At 37.1% G+C, this 18,128-nt stretch overlaps 2 protein-coding genes across 2 annotated transcripts; one reads left to right on the plus strand and one right to left on the minus strand.

The window, feature by feature from the left end:
* Nucleotides 1-1,406: 1,406 nt before the first annotated feature.
* LOC149953706 (acetylcholinesterase-like) lies at nt 1,407-9,039 on the plus strand. The gene is made up of 3 exons (XM_090169838.1): nt 1,407-1,782; nt 2,058-2,865; nt 8,850-9,039. Exons 1-3 carry the CDS (start codon nt 1,407-1,409, stop codon nt 9,037-9,039), a joined length of 1,374 nt encoding a protein of 457 aa, XP_090025964.1.
* A 1,372-nt stretch (nt 9,040-10,411) lies between these two features.
* On the minus strand, nt 10,412-16,839 carry LOC149953707 (uncharacterized). Its single transcript, XM_090170281.1, has 6 exons — nt 16,784-16,839; nt 16,121-16,284; nt 14,375-14,453; nt 14,152-14,289; nt 13,985-14,087; nt 10,412-10,520 (listed from the first exon to the last, which is right to left on the minus strand). Exons 2-6 carry the CDS (start codon nt 16,222-16,224, stop codon nt 10,465-10,467), a joined length of 480 nt encoding a protein of 159 aa, XP_090026407.1. The 5' UTR covers nt 16,225-16,284; nt 16,784-16,839; the 3' UTR covers nt 10,412-10,464.
* Nucleotides 16,840-18,128: the final 1,289 nt, after the last annotated feature.

Genomic DNA, 18,128 nt, shown 5'->3' on the forward strand with positions numbered 1-18,128 from the left:
TGCTATTATCAGCAGTAAATAATTTTTTAGAGATTAGTGACTTGAAAATGTAATATAATAGTATTAAACCTTTTAATTGTATTAAGTTGAAAATCATGATAAATTAAATATGTTCACTCAATAACCCATATTAACTTTTTATCCTATTTGCATATATTAACTAGGGTATTATAACATTTTCAACTGAAAATAATTTTAACTGTTAACTTAATTAGTTTTTAAATCAAATCTAGTAATTCATGCTTAGAATAATTTTTTTATTTTCAGTAAAATGGTACATAAACAATGGCAAACAGGTTATGATTAAAGTTATTCACATAAAAAAATTGTTTAAATATTTATTAAAATTTGTAAGCTTGTTTTCTTGAACACGAATAGGTGTAATACTTTAACTTAAAGGGTATCAAATAATGACTTAAGCGGAGTTAAATAATAGCTTTAAGGGTGTTAAAAAATAACTTAAAGGGTGTTAAAAATAACTTTATGGGTGTTTAATTAAAACCTTACAGGTGTAATTTCGTAATTTAAAGAGTATCAAAAACCGACCCATTAGGGTTTAATTTAACCCAATAAATGGTGACCTAAAAGATGATTTCTTACACTATTTAAGTGGCTTAAATTACACGTAAAGGGTGTAACATTATCGCTTTAGGAGTGTATTCGTATCTTCAAAAAGATTTCCTATCTGTGACTCTTGAACTTTCCTTTAAAGGTGTTTTCCAACAGCCGTTTTTTTAAGAATGTTTCAAATATCATTCTTTAGTGACTAACTAAAACAATTAGCACATAAAAATGCGACATATTAATAAGTAAATATCACTATTTAGTTAAATTCTACATTTTACATAATAAAAAGAGTAATAGAAATGGTTTGATGCTTGGCAAGTAAATCGTACCCTTTGGAAACTGCCTCATCCAAATATCATAGATACACTATACGCACTAGATAGTTTTAAAAGGTGTTATTATTATTTTGAAATTTGAGCTGCGTTAATGAAGTTAAAAGTCCCTTTCACCTCACTTATGAAATTAACGAAATGTTTTCCTAGATGGAGATTAAAAACGTTATGGAAATTGTGGTTCTTATGATTGGCTTATTTTGGACACAAGTTGGGGCATACGTGATCGAAACGAAGAACGGAGCGCTGAGGGGTCGAAGAACCCAAGCGCCAAACGGGAAAGACGTCGTGGAATTCCTCGGAGTGCCCTTCGCGAAACCGCCGTTGGGAGAGCTCCGTTTCCAATTCCCGATGCCGGTCGAGTCTTGGAACGGTACTAAGGACGCTGTGTCATTTCCAAACTCTTGCGTCCAAAGGACTGATCCGATTTTCAAGTGGATTACTACGCGATATTTTGAACCGTTTAAACTAAATACAAAAATTAGCGAAGACTGTCTTTACTTAAATATGTGGATACCGGATGAAGGAAATAAGACGTCATCCACCCAAATTCCAGTCGTACTTTTTATTCACGGAGGAGCCTTCATCTTTGGAACCGGCTCCTCGGTTGGATACGACGGTGGTGTCTTGGCGACGGAGGAAAACCTTATAGTGGTCACCGTCAATTACCGGCTAACCTCACTCGGGTTCCTCTCGTTGGACGACAAAGAAGTTCCTGGAAACGCTGGTCTACTAGATCAGCAGATGGCCATGCGATGGGTCAGCGAGAACGTGGCCAGTTTCGGCGGAAATCCGAAGAGGGTGACCATCTATGGTCAGAGTGCTGGGGCCGCTGCGATTAACTATCACCTACTGATGCCATCTAGTTGGGATTACTTTCAAGGTATGGCTATCCGACTAATAATAATAATAATAATCATCATCATAATCTAGGCTAATACCCGAAGTACCACCATCAAGCGACTTTTAATACCATTAATTCCGGTGTTCGGGTTACAATGTGTAGGAGGGTGGTGGCAAGCCCTTCATACAACGCGAACCAACAGCTCCCTACACTCACTTTTACTATTAACCTCAACAAGTTTTTCATATTCCTCAGTCTTCCCTGCCTTGGTGGGTCTGTTTTAGTGTTTACCAATCTAACATTTGCAATTTCAGGGGCAATACTACAAAGTGGATCTATAAACAACTACTGGGGCTTGGCCGATAAGAAGACGAACGACCAAAAGAGCTGGAAGGTTGCGGAATTTTTGGGTTGCAAGAAGGAAACAGTTCGCGAGACTGTTTCGTGTCTGCAGAGCGTCGAAGCGCAAGAGCTCCTGCGCAGCGAGCAAATGGTTGGAGGCGATGGTATAATCTCCAGACCAGTGGTTGACGGAATTTACTTGAAAGACGACCCTTTAGAACTCTACAAACAAGGAAAAGTGAAACCCTGTAATCTAATAAGTGGCACCGTCGGTGAAGACGCTTCCGCGTTCCTAGGGTTGCTCATACCGAAACATATTGAATTTATCTCGACGCGGGAGCCCAAACCTTCTTACGAAGCCATCAGGGATTTACTCGGCAACGGAGACAACCTTCGAGGACACCCTGTTTTTATTAAAATGGCCGAATACGTATATACCGGTCTCGAAGAGACTAAAGATCCCAAGTCCATCTTCAAGACGTTGACCGCAATTCTGGGTGACTACTTCTACGTTTGTCGAATGAAAGAACTTTTGGAAGCATATTTTAAACTGCCCCAAGACAAGCAAGCCAAGCTCTACACGTACCTTCTCAGCTACAAGCTATCCTGGCTACGGAACCCTGATTGGATGGGCGTTGCTCACGGCACTGATCTTCCAATTACCTTCGGACACGCACTAAACACTATCCGGAATCAGTTTCACAATGGTCACGTTTTGCCCCAAGAAGTGACTTTCACCAAGAGGATCCTGCGTTACTTAGCCAATTTTGCCAGGACAGGGTTAGTTACAAATCGCATTAACCAAAAACAAATGTCATTAAGCAACTGACTAACTGCGGGTAGAAGTGTATGATATATCTCCTAGGAGCAGAGCCGTAACTAGGGCCGGGAAAGCGGGGCACTTGCCCAGGGTGCAAAGTTATGAGGGGCGCAAAACCAGGAATTTAAAATTATAGTTTACTTAAATTTTCTAAAGTTTCATTGAAGATTGTTAAAGGCCTATGTTTTCTTCTGCCTGTCCCCCTTTAAATTAGGGCAACACGTTCAGCGGTTCGCCTACCACCAGTGTATTTGTGCTGCACTAAGTTAATTTAAAGGGGGACAGGCAGAAAAAAACCTAGGCCTTTAAGACTAAAAATACAATACACCAGTGGATGCTCAATTAATTTAGTTGACTGGCCAAATTCTACTTATGCATAAGGTATTTTTTGCTTGAAAAGTTAATTTTCTTCAGAAACTTTTGAAAAAATTTTGATGGTCTTTTATTCATCCCGGGGGACGCTGTTTTCTGAAAAGTCATCGATTATTATCACAAATTTGCCAATGAGAAAGTTGTAGAGCGTCGTCGATAAAAAAAAGGTCGACCAATTTTTCACCGAAAAACACGACTTGAAAAATTGAGAAGTTAGGTTATCCAAAATAAACTTTCAATTCGTTCGATTACGCACTTTTACTAAGAATGACTAAATCATTATTTCAAACTCCTTTTTTCGGAAGTCACTTAGCTATTTATTTTACAAAAAATATTGGTATTTTTATTAGTTTTATGTTTTTTTTTCTTAAAACAACGTGGTTGAAAAGTAAGTTCATGAAATAATTTAAGAAAATGCCAATTATATTTATTTTGATTGAACTTTGGATAATCGCTTATTAAAATTTTTACAGCCTGTTACAACAATGGTTCAATTATATCCCATCGGCTGGCACACAGGTTTGAGCTCGAACGATCATTTTATCAAACACACGTTTGATCAATTTCGCGATTACTTCACGGCAAACATTTATAATTTGTTGACGAAGTTCCTCTTGACTTTGAACCTGAGTTGCGTAAACCATTTATTTGGTAAATCCCCAAAGGAAAAAATCCAGCAGTGTAAGATCTGTGGACCTTGATCGCAAATGCACGGCACATTTTCTGCCAGTCCAACGTTGACGGAACTCGTGTTTTAGGATGTTGGTCACGTCTCTGTGATAATGATCTTGTTGAACCAAAGTCTTCGCCGTTGAGTTAAAAGAAGGTCGTCGATTTCTTCTATAAGTTGTTTCATTTTCAAGAGATGGGTCTTTCAATCATCAAACAAATCATCTATAGCAGGACGAAAACCCTCACAGGGGATTTCCACACCATCACCCAATGCAGTTCGAACACTTCATTGTTTCGGTTGGACTCGTGAGAAATCGCCTCAGTGTTTTTACCTCGAAACCTCAACTGTCAAAACTACTTGCTTTTTTTACAGAACTGACTCGCAGAAGAAATCGACGACCTTCCTTTGGTTCAACGGCGAAGACTTTGGTTTCAACAAGATGCAGTCCCCCCTCATTTTCACAGAGACGTGACCAACTTCCTAAACCACAAGTCCTCTCAACGTTGGATCGGTAGAAACGGTGCGATATATTTTTCTCCTTTGTTTTGAGAAAAATTAAACCACAAATCCAATAAAAATACATTTTTTTTTGTAAAATAAATAGCTAAGTTATTTAAAGAATGATTTAGTCATTCTTAGTAAGGGTTTAATCAAGGATACTATATGTTAGAAGGATATGAGGTGAGGGACGAAAAATGGCAGCGCCGTCGCCCGTCGGTGGTTCATGCGTGATAGAGAATCCGTCTTTAGATTCCGTCAAGGACAAAACATGGAGGAAGCACCGCCAAAATTTGTCCTTGAGGGAATAGAAACAAGACGGCCCACGTTTAGAGGCTCTCTTAATATCGACGGCGCTGCCGGCGTTTTTTAAACACGGGCTGGCCGGAGGGCTACCTATCCTTCTAACATATAGGATCCTTGGTGTAATCGAAAAGAATTGAAAGTGTATTTTGGCTTGCCTAAATGGTCAATTTTTCAAGTCGTGTTTTTCAGTGAAACATTGGTCTGTTTTCATCGAACTAACGATATTCGTACGTTTTCGATGACGCTCTACAACTTTATCATTGATAAATATTTCTAGCACCTAGTGGTAAAAAATAAAATTTGTAAAATTGTGAAAATATTTTAAAAAATCGATGGATTTTCAGAAAACAATGTCCCCTTACATGAATAACAAACCATAAGAAATTCATTGTTCTAGCGATTATAGTTTGGAAAAAAAAAACATTTAGAGCAAAAAAACCACTGCTGTATAATTACAATACAAACACATTCCAATAAAACGCTTTTAGAAAGCAATAGATTTTTGACAAAATTTCACTGGTAGGTTGAATCTCTTACAAAGATTATGTGGATAAAATTTTTGGTTGCAGTTTTGACTGCTACAACACGCAGATGATACCAATAGGCTAGCTATTTAATGGAAATTTCATGCAAAATTTAAAAATATGGCTCTTTAAATAAGAAATTTGGGTTTCTCACCAAAAATCATTCATCATTGAATCGTGAATCTTTTACTGTATACTTCTTAGGTAGGATACGCTACTACGTTTCCATTTAGAAATTTCAGAAAATTGATTTTAACGATTTTGACAAAATATTTTAAGAATAAAATCATACGTAAGTTAGGTGAAAAACAGCGTATTTTTAACAAGGAATCTATCTCTTTTTATAAAATATTTTCCAAAAATGTAGGAAAGGTTTACCCTTTAGCAAAAGTTATTGCTTTACAAAACAAGTTTTTTACTAATTGTATGTGCGGGCTATCTTGTACAGGTATTACTGAATTAAAACCATGGAAACCACTGTTGTACAATAAAAATTCGTTTATTAAAAATAAATAAAAGCTACGCTACGGCCGTTTCGACGCCGAGTCTAGCGTCGTCGTCAGGCGATTACATACTAAATATCGCCTGACGACGACGCTAGACTCGGCGTCGAAACGTCCGTAGCGTAGCTTTTATTTATTTTTATAAAAGAATTTTTATTGTTCAACAGTTGTTTCCATGGTTTTAATTAAGGTTTTTTACATTTTAATTATTTTTTTCTAAGGTCATTTAATTTAAAATAATTCTCAAGTGTTACTAATTTAAATATGATATGTCCGCTTATTTTTGTGACGAACCCTTCACCATCACACTTATCCGTTTTTAGCACATTTCTTGAAGGTGATATGAATTTGGTAACTGCCTTAAAAAGTAGAATGCCTGGCGAAACCACAGATTTTAAATTTACTCTTTGTGTCAGATGCGGGTTTAATTTCAAGAAATTGACTATTGAACAACAAAAACAATCACGTGTGGTAAATCTAATCCGCTTTGGGCGATTTTCATATCATCTCCAAATGCAATTTCAACTGAACGATGTGCTTCCCCCCGCGATAGGTTATCTGTTATTTCGCCGGATAAAACGTTGATTTTTTCAAAATCAGATTTTTTATCGATCTACAGATGATAGCTGGCGGGTTCAAAGTAATCTGAATTAAAATCGAAAAATAGAAACCTATCCGCTTCCTTCATTCAAATTTGCCATCAGTTTTTATCCGAGATATCAGATCAGAAATTTTCTTGAATTTCAAAAAGTCCCTTTAAGCTAAAACGTCTTTGAGTATTGTAGTTTTTAAAGTAAAAGCAGATTAGTTAACATATTCAGAAAGTGCTAACAGATTTTAACTTATCAAATAAGATAATGGGGGAGTGAACGTGCTTTCTCTATTATATTATCTGTATGAAATAAGAGTATGTGAAGCAGATACAAATTTTCCTTATAAGTTAGTAATGGGAACTACTACAGTAAATTCCTTTACAACTTTCAGCACTGTCTTCAGCGGCGGCGATCGGAAAAAAAATTATCGAAAAATGTATACGCTTAAGCAAGAAAATGTACAGCTCTAAATTTTTATTACTATATATATTTTTTTTTAAAGTGTTCTTTCTGATATCTCATCCATCAATGAATATATTGATAATAAAAGTTAAGACGATATCTTTAGAAAAATATCTGTATACATGGCTAGATAATTAAGCCTTTCTTGGCCACATACTTTAGGTAAAATAGGGTGCACGACTCGGCGATTTTCACTTTGGACGAATATATCACAATAAATTTTACGGTTATATCATCTTAATGCTACTCGCATCTGCAATCTCAAAATAACTTCTGTAAAAAGACTGAATTCGGGCCCAAATAAAGGCAATGAGGTTATAAATATTTCCCTGCTCAATTTTATTTCAGTGGGGGCTCTGCCCTCGTTTGTTTTTCCCTGGGAGGGGAGGGGGGGGGGGCTCGAGCTCCAGAGCCCCCACGGGATCACCGTCACTAACTGTCTTACCTTCTTGGGGGTTTCTGGTAAGGATTGTGCTACTTCGGGATTTAACTCGCCAAATAAGCGATTTCCTTCTTCCTCATAGGCTGAGAGGGCAGAATTACTCAATCTTCTTGCTGAACGAAGTTGTGGACGGGTTGGATGACATTTCTTTGACTAACTACAGATGGCTATGTTCCAACATGATCAACCTCAAGCTTTTCTGAAGCATCTTAACACCGAGGAAGGATTTAGCTCTAAATTCCAGAGACCGATCTCCGATAGAGGTTTTTCTGTGGGGATTCACATAGCGAGTATAACAGCCTTGAAGATATACATCAGCGAAAAGTTGATTTCTTCCTTCATTTTGAGACGCATCTGATCGTGCTCAGATCTAGGGTTTCTAATTATTATCTAAATAAGGCAAACTGATGACTATATCTCATATCAGATATATTTCCGATAAACAACCTGATTACTCTGGCTACTTGTACCCTTTTTTATCTGACCCGCGGCTATCGGTTTTTTTTATTTGGTTTCGGTAACCGACGAGACCATAGATAAAGTAAGAAGTTTTTTTTCTCAGATAAGCGCGTAGATATCGGTCTTCATGCTGTCTACCTTTAGACATCTAGTTAAATGTTTCTTATCCTTTAAAATTTTTGTGTGCCAACAAAAATTGGCTTAGTTCCACCAAGCCAATATAAAGATACACTAAAATAGTATATCCGCAGTTATCGTGGATACAATTTAAAAAGCATATCAACCCGTGAAAATCATTTAGGTTCGTCAGATCCGCGTACTGCCATTAGAGTAACAAAATATGTAATCCGCTAAAGGTATCGGATTAAAAATAATACAGTTAATCTTCGAAAGCAACAGATAAAAGGTCACCGTTAGAAGCCCCACTTAGATCGGAAAGTGTTATTAAACCTCACACGCAGCCTTCAAACTTTTTTAGTTAAATAAAGAGTAACCTTTGGTTTGAAAATAGCGAATTGTGATAAAATAAACATTACGAAGACACACAATGCATTTTCAGCAATTATACACATTAACTTGTTTTTATTCATGCACTCATATCTTAGCGAAAAATGCCCTTTTTCTACCCTATCAACTTTGTTGTTTTTGATAAATAAAGATTAAAACGGCTGCTATGTAATGGTTGAAATCGTGAAAATCTTTTATTTTTACTAAAAATTTACTTAACCATAATGTTTTCCCAATTCTAAATAAAATTAATTTTGAGAATAGAGCAACAAAAATAGCAATTTCAGACCCCATGACTTATTTGCTCTACTTATTTATTATTGATATCTATATTCATTAAAAGTTACATAATTGCGTAATTTTTGATTTTAGCCCAGGGCGCCAAATAAGCTAGCTACGGCTCTGCCTAGAAGAGAAGATTCTATCTCCCTTTCTTGCTATTGTTATTCGCAAAACAATAATAAAAAATCATTAACATTTAAAACTAGTACAGACTATGGAAGTTTGCACATGTACGCTTTACATTTTTGTGGGATAGATGGATATTTCTCTTGTGAGAGACATATTAAATTCTTCATCAACCAGTAATTATCTATTTCTTACAGTAACCCGAGTCTGTCGCCGTCTGGAAAGATGGAGGACATTCAATGGCCAGAGTATACGGCGAGGAACGAAGAATACCTCCTACTAGCGCCCAACATCACTTCAGTTGGAACCAATTACAGAAGCAAAAGTTGCAAGTTTCACAATAAATTGTTGCCCCAGCTGGTCAAACTGGAACTAGCCGAAAAGTAACAAAAAAGTTCATATCTCCTAAATAATTTTTGTGTAGAATATCCAATTGTGTTAATGTGTTCTGTCCAAATCGTCGGAAAAAAGGATATAATTTATATCAGAATAAAATGAACAGAGAACTTCAATTCATTTTAAATAGTTGCTGTTATTTACAATTAACCTTAAATTTCGTATAATTTGTTCACAAAAGAAATATATTATCGTTATTAATGGTACGAAAGATTTTAAATAAATTTTGATATTATATTAATAATTTAATAATGTTCCATCGCAAACGCAAGACACATTCATTACAATAAACCAAAACCCGTTCTGACATCAAAATGTTATTTCATCTGGATGCAATTGAGTCTTTACTTTCATTATAGCATAAGTAGCAATAATTAGCTAGTATAACCCAACACACCGTCTTAAGTCAAAGTCATCTAGCGACATTTAATGCCCTTACATTGTTAGTTCAGATGGCCGTGCTGCACTGCGTAGGACGGTGGTGCCACGCGAACCAACAAACAAGTTTTAATGGAAACAGAAAAACTCGGGGAAACCCCCTTTGAACCATTGGAGCGATAACTTGGAAACTCAATGCAGAAGAGTTGTTGCCATAAGCTCGGATCAAACTCGGCTCCTCTTACTGCGAGCTGAAAGATGTTAAGTTTTGTATATCAGCATCGAGTTAAGCGAATGAAATGGTCAGGTTTCAATAAATATAAAGACTGTTTATTAATAGAACGACTTAATTAATTAAAAATAGATGACACTGTAAAGAGAAACTCCATTGAGTGTACTGAATAAACACTTACACGGAGTTAAAAAATTAAATGAGATTATTAACGTTATTTAATTTCATAAAAAATAAAGAGGAAAACTCTGGCTTTGAATGTAGCATCGCTCGAACAGATATGATTTTACGATTATCCCTCTCGACAACTCCGTTTTCCTGGGCCGTCTTTGGCATTACTATAAGATGACTGAGGCCCTCCCGCGCTGTCATTCGATGAAATTCTTCATTGAGCATTCTGTGCCACTATCGGGTGAGCAGTTCTCGAACTGCGTGCTCGTAGTTTCTGCACAAGGCCAGGAAATCTTTGAAAGGTTCGACGACTTCTGAGTGTGTACTCAAATTTCCGTGACCTCTTGTTAGGATTAAGATGTAACAGCTTGACTTCGGAGAATGGAATTTACGGAGAGGAAATGTGGGGTAAGTATAGGTGTGGCAACATACAACCCTTGAACTTAACACAATATGGAAATAAAGCGGAAATGTTTCGAAGTTTTAACAAGAAATATCGTCTGAAGGTTATTCAAGATCATGATCTTGTAGATCATAATTGATTTGTATTGGATTAATATCATAAATAATCGTAAGTTCAATAACTCATTATAAATTTAATGGTAATAAATACGAATTCAAGAATGATATCAAAACTATTCGTTCACTTTTTGCAGCGTTCCTTTGTTGGCATCAAGTATTGCTATATCACCTACACAAGGAAAAAGTTGGTTTCGGTTAAGTGTTATATGCAATCGATTGAAATAGTTCAGAACAATTATTTCAAGGAATTCGGGGAATTATGTCTCTTAGGAATTTGGGGAACTTCGTCTCGATCCCATGAATTAAGGGAATTTCAACCCTTAGAAATTCGGTGATTTCCGTCTCACGGGAATTCGGGGAACTTCGTCTCGTAGGAATTTGGGGAACTTCTACTCGTACTTCGACTTTGGGGAACTTAGTCTCGTAGGACTTTAGGGAAATTCGTCTCGTAGGAATTTGGGGAACTTCTACTCGTACTTCGACTTTGGGGAACTTAGTCTCGTAGGACTTTAGGGAAATTCGTCTCGTAGGAATTTGGGGAACTTCTACTCGTACTTCGACTTTGGGGAACTTAGTCTCGTAGGACTTTAGGGAAATTCGTCTCGTAGGAATTTGGGGAACTTCTACTCGTACTTCGACTTTGGGGAACTTAGTCTCGTAGGACTTTAGGGAAAGATATTCAAGCAAGTAAAGGGCTTACCAATGGGAGGACCACTATCCCCCCTTCTAGCAAACATGTACATGCAGGATTTGGAAAAGAAGTTTTTAATTGATCAAAACAACCAAGTCCTGTTTTGGTACAGATTCGTTGATGACATCTTGACATCTCTCATAAACAAATCACCAAATGAAATGCTAAATATATTAAATACGTACGACAATAATATCCAATTCACATTAGAAGAACAAGATAAACAAACCATAAATTTTCTAGACATTAAAATTACTAATTTTAATAATACTTTAAAAACCCAACTATACCAAAAACCAACACACTCTGGACGATTTCTAAACTTCCGCTCATTTCAACCATTCAAAATAAAAAGCAATATAGCCACCAGTATGCATGTTGGTATTAACAAATACAGTTCCAATAATTCTAACGATAAAGACACCATAGACTCCCAATTAAAAATTAGTGGTTATCCTAATCAACTAATAAATAAATCACGATTTTATTCTAACTTACATACTTGTAAACAATTAAAAACTAAAGAAAACCATGTATACCTAAAACTTCCGTATGTCGATAAAAATAACAATGCGCTCGAACGTAAACTTAAAAAGTTAAATATTAATGTTGTATACCAAAAAGGAAATACCCTCAAAAAATTATTTAAAAATCCAACTAAAAATGTAATTAATAAACAAAACCAAAAATATAACCCAGATGGCGTGATTTACCAGATTCCTTGTGGCGCATGTACAGATAAATACGTTGGAGAGACAAACTCGCATTAAAGAACATCAACGCGCAGTGAAAAACCTCGACCCTCACAATAGCCTATCTTACCATACATTAAAAGCCGGTCGTATTATTAACTTTACAGATAAAAAAATACTCCACACTGAAAAACATCATTTCAAACGTAAATTTACAGAAAAAATCCTGATACAAAAATTCGGAAACTTAAATTTAGATAAAGAGGGCGAAATTTCCCCGATATGGGATATCGAAAATTGTCTCATTGTCCCTCCAACTACATTTACCTAAATAAAAAATAATAATATAACCTCTCTTGTAATAAATTGTAGAAATATGACGTCATTATACCTAATGTAAAAAATCTATAAATAAGCATGTTTTCGACTAAATCTTCACACTTGACAAAGGATCTTGTAAGACCCGAAACGTAGTGTCGGACGTTGATTCAAACATCACGTTTTAAAATGTTTGTTTTTAATTTTCATTTTGTTAAATAAATTTTAATTAAATCCAAATCGCCTCATGAGTTTTCCGTAATTAATACAAATACCTCCATTATTACTACACCATGACAAAAATCAGTAACTCTATTAGAGATTTCAATATTCTTATCAACAACTGACGGATTGAGTCGCGATATTTCCTTACGTAAATTTAAAGAAAAAGCACGTTGATTGTCAAATTAAATTTATATAACCCGGGTTAAAATGCCCAGTGTTTCTTAATTAAATTTAATTTTGACAATCCAGGAGCTTCTTCATTTAAAGCGCATAGTTATCTGTTATTGTTTTTCACAGAACGCTTTAGCATTTTCAATATAGTTTCTGAACAGGACTTGGCCGAGACGCTTGTAATTGGATAAGAATCGGTGTATTTACGATGATGGTTTGGTGTAAAAGTTCATAATGGATTATAGTAGAAATAACCGCTTCACCTAAATGCCCGACTTAGCTGGGCTTTATAGTTGTTTCGTAGATTCAACGAAGTCCCAGTTAATTATGCCATTTATAAGAAAAATCACGCGTGGTTCTTCTTTTAAAGAACTGAATTATCTTAATACCATAGACCTGAAAAATGTTTAGGTTAAATATACCTGTTTTAAAAAGGGACGTGGCTCCGTGAAGACCTACATTATAACGCAAGGTAGCCCGTACTCTCGAGCAACAACCGCTCCTGAAAAACCAGATTGCAATTTACGAACATTTCGTAACAAATTTCGAAAGAATAATAACGGTAAACCGTTCGGGGATACTTGACAGAGTTTGATGTGAATTACCTTTTCACTCTCGACGGGTATCACAATGAAACAAAAACCTAAAGTTTTAGTTATTAATGTGGCATGATACCCTCTCGACCTCAAACTACTCTACAAACCTTACTAGAACAACGGGCCAATTCCAGGGGACTTTCCCCACCTACCGAAGCAGCCAGTTCACATCTGGATTTGCTACTTTATGCTACCAATATACAATTTTTAAATAGATATTGGAACCGGACAAGATAATCTTTTGAGCAATGGCGTAGTCAGAATTTTGGATTGATAGATTATTAAGTAAAACAGGCATTAAAAAATTGGTTTATACAAGGACGCATCTTTGTTCCCCTTGCTGATTCAATGCAAAATTTCTATAAAATAATTTAATTTAGTTGTTCAATTCCACTGACTTCAGATGTGAAACATGACACTATTGATCATTTATAAATGGGTGCACCTCAACTACCTAAAACTATTTACAATGTAAAATCAACATACGGAATTTCACGTACAGATAGTGTCTGGACACGAAGAAAATTGCAAAGTTTTATTTAATTATCTGAAACAGTTTTCAAAATATGGCTATTTAAATTTTTCAAAAAATATCCAAAATCACATAACTTGTATATTTTTTAATCCTCATAGCAGCTGTTCTAATTAAGCTACAGAGTAATGAGGGGTGTTATTTTACTCAGTTGTGTATGCCCTTTCCACCATGTGTACATTACTTAAAAATTATTTTTTTTCAAAATTAAAATGTTTTGAAATTTGTGGTTTTTTAAAAGTGTAAGGGCCTTCTGAAATATTTTACTGCCAATGGCCAAAATAAGGCCAATTTACCCCTTCAACGTTTTGGTCGTTTCAAAACTAAACATTGAAGGCTTAATGAAGCCAAAATTAACCCCAATTTTTCAACCATTCCTATATCCGTGACAGAGAGATACAATGTTACCATGAGAGATTAGTCCACCCAGTTCCGTGACGACGCCAGAGAGCATTGGAAAGTAAGGACTCCACCCGATGTTAGTGCTGTAGGCTATCAGAATTTCACCGCCCTAAAGACACATTTTCATTTGATAAAAAAAAAGTCTACTTTTTTGTAGAAATGAGACAATGCACCTGAATTTTCGCGGCTTCTTCCAAATTATTCGCAACTCTGACACGCGCTTTAACGAACCCCTGACTGACCGGGGTTCCTCTCATGACCAACCCTCCTTCGTCCATTTCAAATGTGGCTATATAATCATCAGCGTTTACCTGGAAAAGTATTCAGGGAAATTTAAAACTAATTCAACAATTTGTAAGAAAATTTTCAAAATGATATTGCTTCTTTGAAGCTTACCGGTTTGGGTAGACCTGTAGTCATTTCTGGAAATCTGTACGAATCTACCACAGGATGCAATTTCTTCCTTCTTAAAGCTCTGCAACAGAAAGTTCTCTCAAATTTAAACCCTTCCATTGATAAAAGCTTACCCTATAGGCTGCTAATGCCCCGGTTATTTGTGCCGATTTACCCCCTTACACGTCGTATCTAAACTATAGAGCCGTGTTGTACTTAGCAAAATAGAGAAAAAGTAGAGTACGAACAGGCAATAATTTAATTTCCAATTGGAACCAGTATTTTACGACTATCGCTACTCATTTCCCACTGTCCCTATCTGGTGGGTTGATGGGGTCACTGGAGCCTTTGGGGGGCTCCATACCCAGCGTTCTGGGTCGTTGGGCTCGGAGTGCTGGGTCATTGGAACCTCAGGGGTGTTCCATACTCGGCATTCTATACCCTACTGGGGAAGGTAGTTTGCGGTGGAAGAATAAGTCACTCTGGTCCTCAGCTGTGCGAGGGTGGGTTTCGGGCAGCCCATGGTGTCGCCTTTTGTTGGGCCACGATGAGGGCGTTTGTTTGCTGTATGTGAGGCAGTCACGATGGCTGTCTCATTGGCCGAACGTTGTTTCGCAAAGCGCACTTTTGTCCCGGCCTGATTAGTCTCGTAGGCCGCTGTAGTGTTTTAGGCGGAGCAGTGGGGTACAAATACCTAGACTTATGTCACTACTCATTGATCTTTCAATGCTGTTAGCTATAAGCAACTAACACAAGGAGGGTGCAGTTAGTTAAAGGGCTATTCCACGAAAATTTGCGTTTTCCGTTTCTATTTAAAGGGCTTTACAACGATGGAAAAGCCGGTTGCAATCGACAAAGGTCTAGCCAATGGAAAATATATCGTATAACTCTTTTGTCAATTTGTTTTGAATTGTTCTTTCTTTAAAGTTTTTACGCTTATCCAACTTGTTAAAAATAGAAATATAAAACGTTGCTTTACGTCACAAGACTGTGCTTTGGTAGAACTATCTTAGCACGCGCTATTTGCATGAGCGTTAGAAAATATGGAGCTCCTCGTGATTCAAGCGTGCGCTCGTAGTGTTGGAAAAGGTAAATATAGTTAGTGTCGTAAGAGCGTTCATTAGAACAAGAAAGCCATATGTTACTTTATAGAAATAACTATTACGCATTCCTTGTGGGTTTGTGTTTGATGATAGTTAGTATAAAATGTTGGTGCGCGATTTATATTTATTTCTACGATGGTAAATCACCCGTTGCTGTAAATATCACAACAATTATTTATTTGGAGGTCTTCCAGGTATTAGGCCGAGCAGGAATCCATACCTATACTTGGAATGCTTATCCTGCCGTATCGCGTATGGTAGAATCACTCTGACGGCTTTGACCCCGCCTACAAGATAAAAAATCCCCTCTGCACGCGCTCCCCTCTAACGTAGTTGTTTGTTAAGGTAACATAGTGACGTCAAAAAAAACCGTCAGCCACATCGAGACGAAAATCTGCCGCGATAAACATTTCAAGTAAAAGTATGGATTCCTGGGCCGAGTCTTTCCGCGACTATTTTGGTCATCTTCCTCAACAAATCTTCATCGACCGAATTGGTTTTACACCAATCAACCTCTTCCAAAAACGGTATTACAATTATGTATGGTCATTTAAGTTAAAACACGTAATACTGTTAGCAAGTAGCCAAGCCGATAACGAAGCGGAAGACTATCAAAAATTAGTTTGAGCTTCAAAGTAAAGTATACTTTTGTATTAGCTTGGGATATCTCGTGTGGAAGAGTCGATCTATCTCGTACAAGGTGAGGAAGTAGAGCAGGCTGCTATCCGGTAATCGGCCTTCAGACACCATTTTATCCGCCAATATGCTAAACTCCTTCCGAAAGTGGTCTATTATTTTAATGTAGATCGACTGGAAAATAAAATTCAATTTATTTAATTACTTTTGAAAATTATGCATAAGCCATTTATAGAGGATAAATGTAAACTGCAGTGTATAATAAAACACGAATTGGATCTGGCTGCTAAATACATGCACTATAACACTAATAATGAGTTCTGATTTCATTGATCAGGCGCAACATGACAATTTTTCATTTGAAACATATTTCAATTGTCATAATTTTCTTAATTATTTTATAATGGTTAATTTTTTTAACAAAATTATAGATTTATTTTATTTTAAAACGATGTTGAAATACATGTTCCCTTTAATTTAGAACTTTCCGAAAAGATGCGCTTCTGTTGAACCAAGTATTGTTATTTTAAGGTCACTTTTTCTAGCGTTCGTTAATTGTAATTTAACTAAATGATTGGTTATTTAAAACGATTTAAATCAATTTATACCTAAAATTAATAAATTGCCTTTACAAATGTAGTTATCGAAGTGCACTTTATTTCCTATCACACACCTTTGACACTTCCGGCGTCCAACTGTAGCCCGACTGTAAGGAACCACAATCCTTAACAACAGCAGAGATAAGTGAGTGTGTATACCGATAAGGGGGCACCTGCGGGCGGGGGAAAGGGGCCCCTATAGGGGCCCCCTTTTGCGGCAATATTCGGCGGGGTCAAAAGGTTAGCTGATTTACGATGTTAGGTCAATAGGTTATCTGCCCCTATGGACACGATGCAAACAGCCGTTAAATAAGGGTGAAACGGGCCCCTATAGGGCCCCCATTTTGCGTACATTTTCGGCGGGGTCAAAAGGTTTGCTGATTTACGATGTTAGGTCAATAGGTTATCTGCCCCTATGGACACGATGCAAACAGCCGTTAAATAGGTGTGAAACGGACCCCCTATAGGGGCCCCCATTTTGCGTACATTTTCGGCAGGTCAATAGGGCAATAGCTGGAGGCACCCCATTTTAGGGTCAATAGATGATTTACGGGGTTGATTTACGATGTTAGGTCAATAGGTTATCTGCCCCTATGGTGGTGACACGATGTTATGCAAACAGCCGGCCAGTCATAGTTAATAGCTGGAGGCACCCCCATTTTAGGTCAAAAGGTTAGCTGATTTACGATGTTATAGCCCATAAAACCCAGGTGCTAACCCATTTTAGGTCAATAGGTTATCTGCCCCTATGGCGGTGAAACGATGTTATGCAAACAGCCTACCCGTCATAGTGAATGTCGAGTTGGTTGGTTTTCGCCGACAAACACTTTCGGGCCCCTAAGGGTAGCGTAAAATAGCGGGCGGTCATCGGTAAAAGTGTTTTGGAAAAAAAGAGCAGAGTGTATACAAATTATACGGTTTTATTTATATATTTTTCGAGTAGAGGCTGTATAATACGATTTACATTGAAAATACGTCTTTGGAAATGTATTTTATTTATATCATGGTAATTACGTCGATCTTCGTAGGGTATATACCAAAGTTCACTCAAAGGGTTGAAACGAACCATCTGAAATTAGCGTTTTTACGAGCATTTTCATTAAATGTTCTACCTCGAGGCGTTTGATGGTAAGAGTTACGATTACGTTGTCGCCGGGTCCCTCGGGGGTGGTTGTGGTTCCGCCGGAGATGTATTTTTCGGATGGCGGGATATCTTGGCCCTTCAAAGCGGCGGGTGACGGACAGTTGGGATAAAATTTGTCGTGTTCCGTTTGGGGTACGTCGCCGGATTCCCAACTGCCTAACTGTCCGTGGCAGAGGTAACATTCGACTATGCCGTCCGAGTCTACGGCGAAAAGTCCTGCGTGGGCCAAGTCTTCCTTGTTCACGTGTACGTTGTCCCATTGCTTGAACGTTTCT

Source organism: Leiobunum rupestre, chromosome 3 (assembly GCF_980474605.1).
Source record: "Leiobunum rupestre chromosome 3, qqLeiRupe1.1.hap1, whole genome shotgun sequence".
NCBI classification, from domain to species: domain Eukaryota; kingdom Metazoa; phylum Arthropoda; class Arachnida; order Opiliones; family Sclerosomatidae; genus Leiobunum; species Leiobunum rupestre.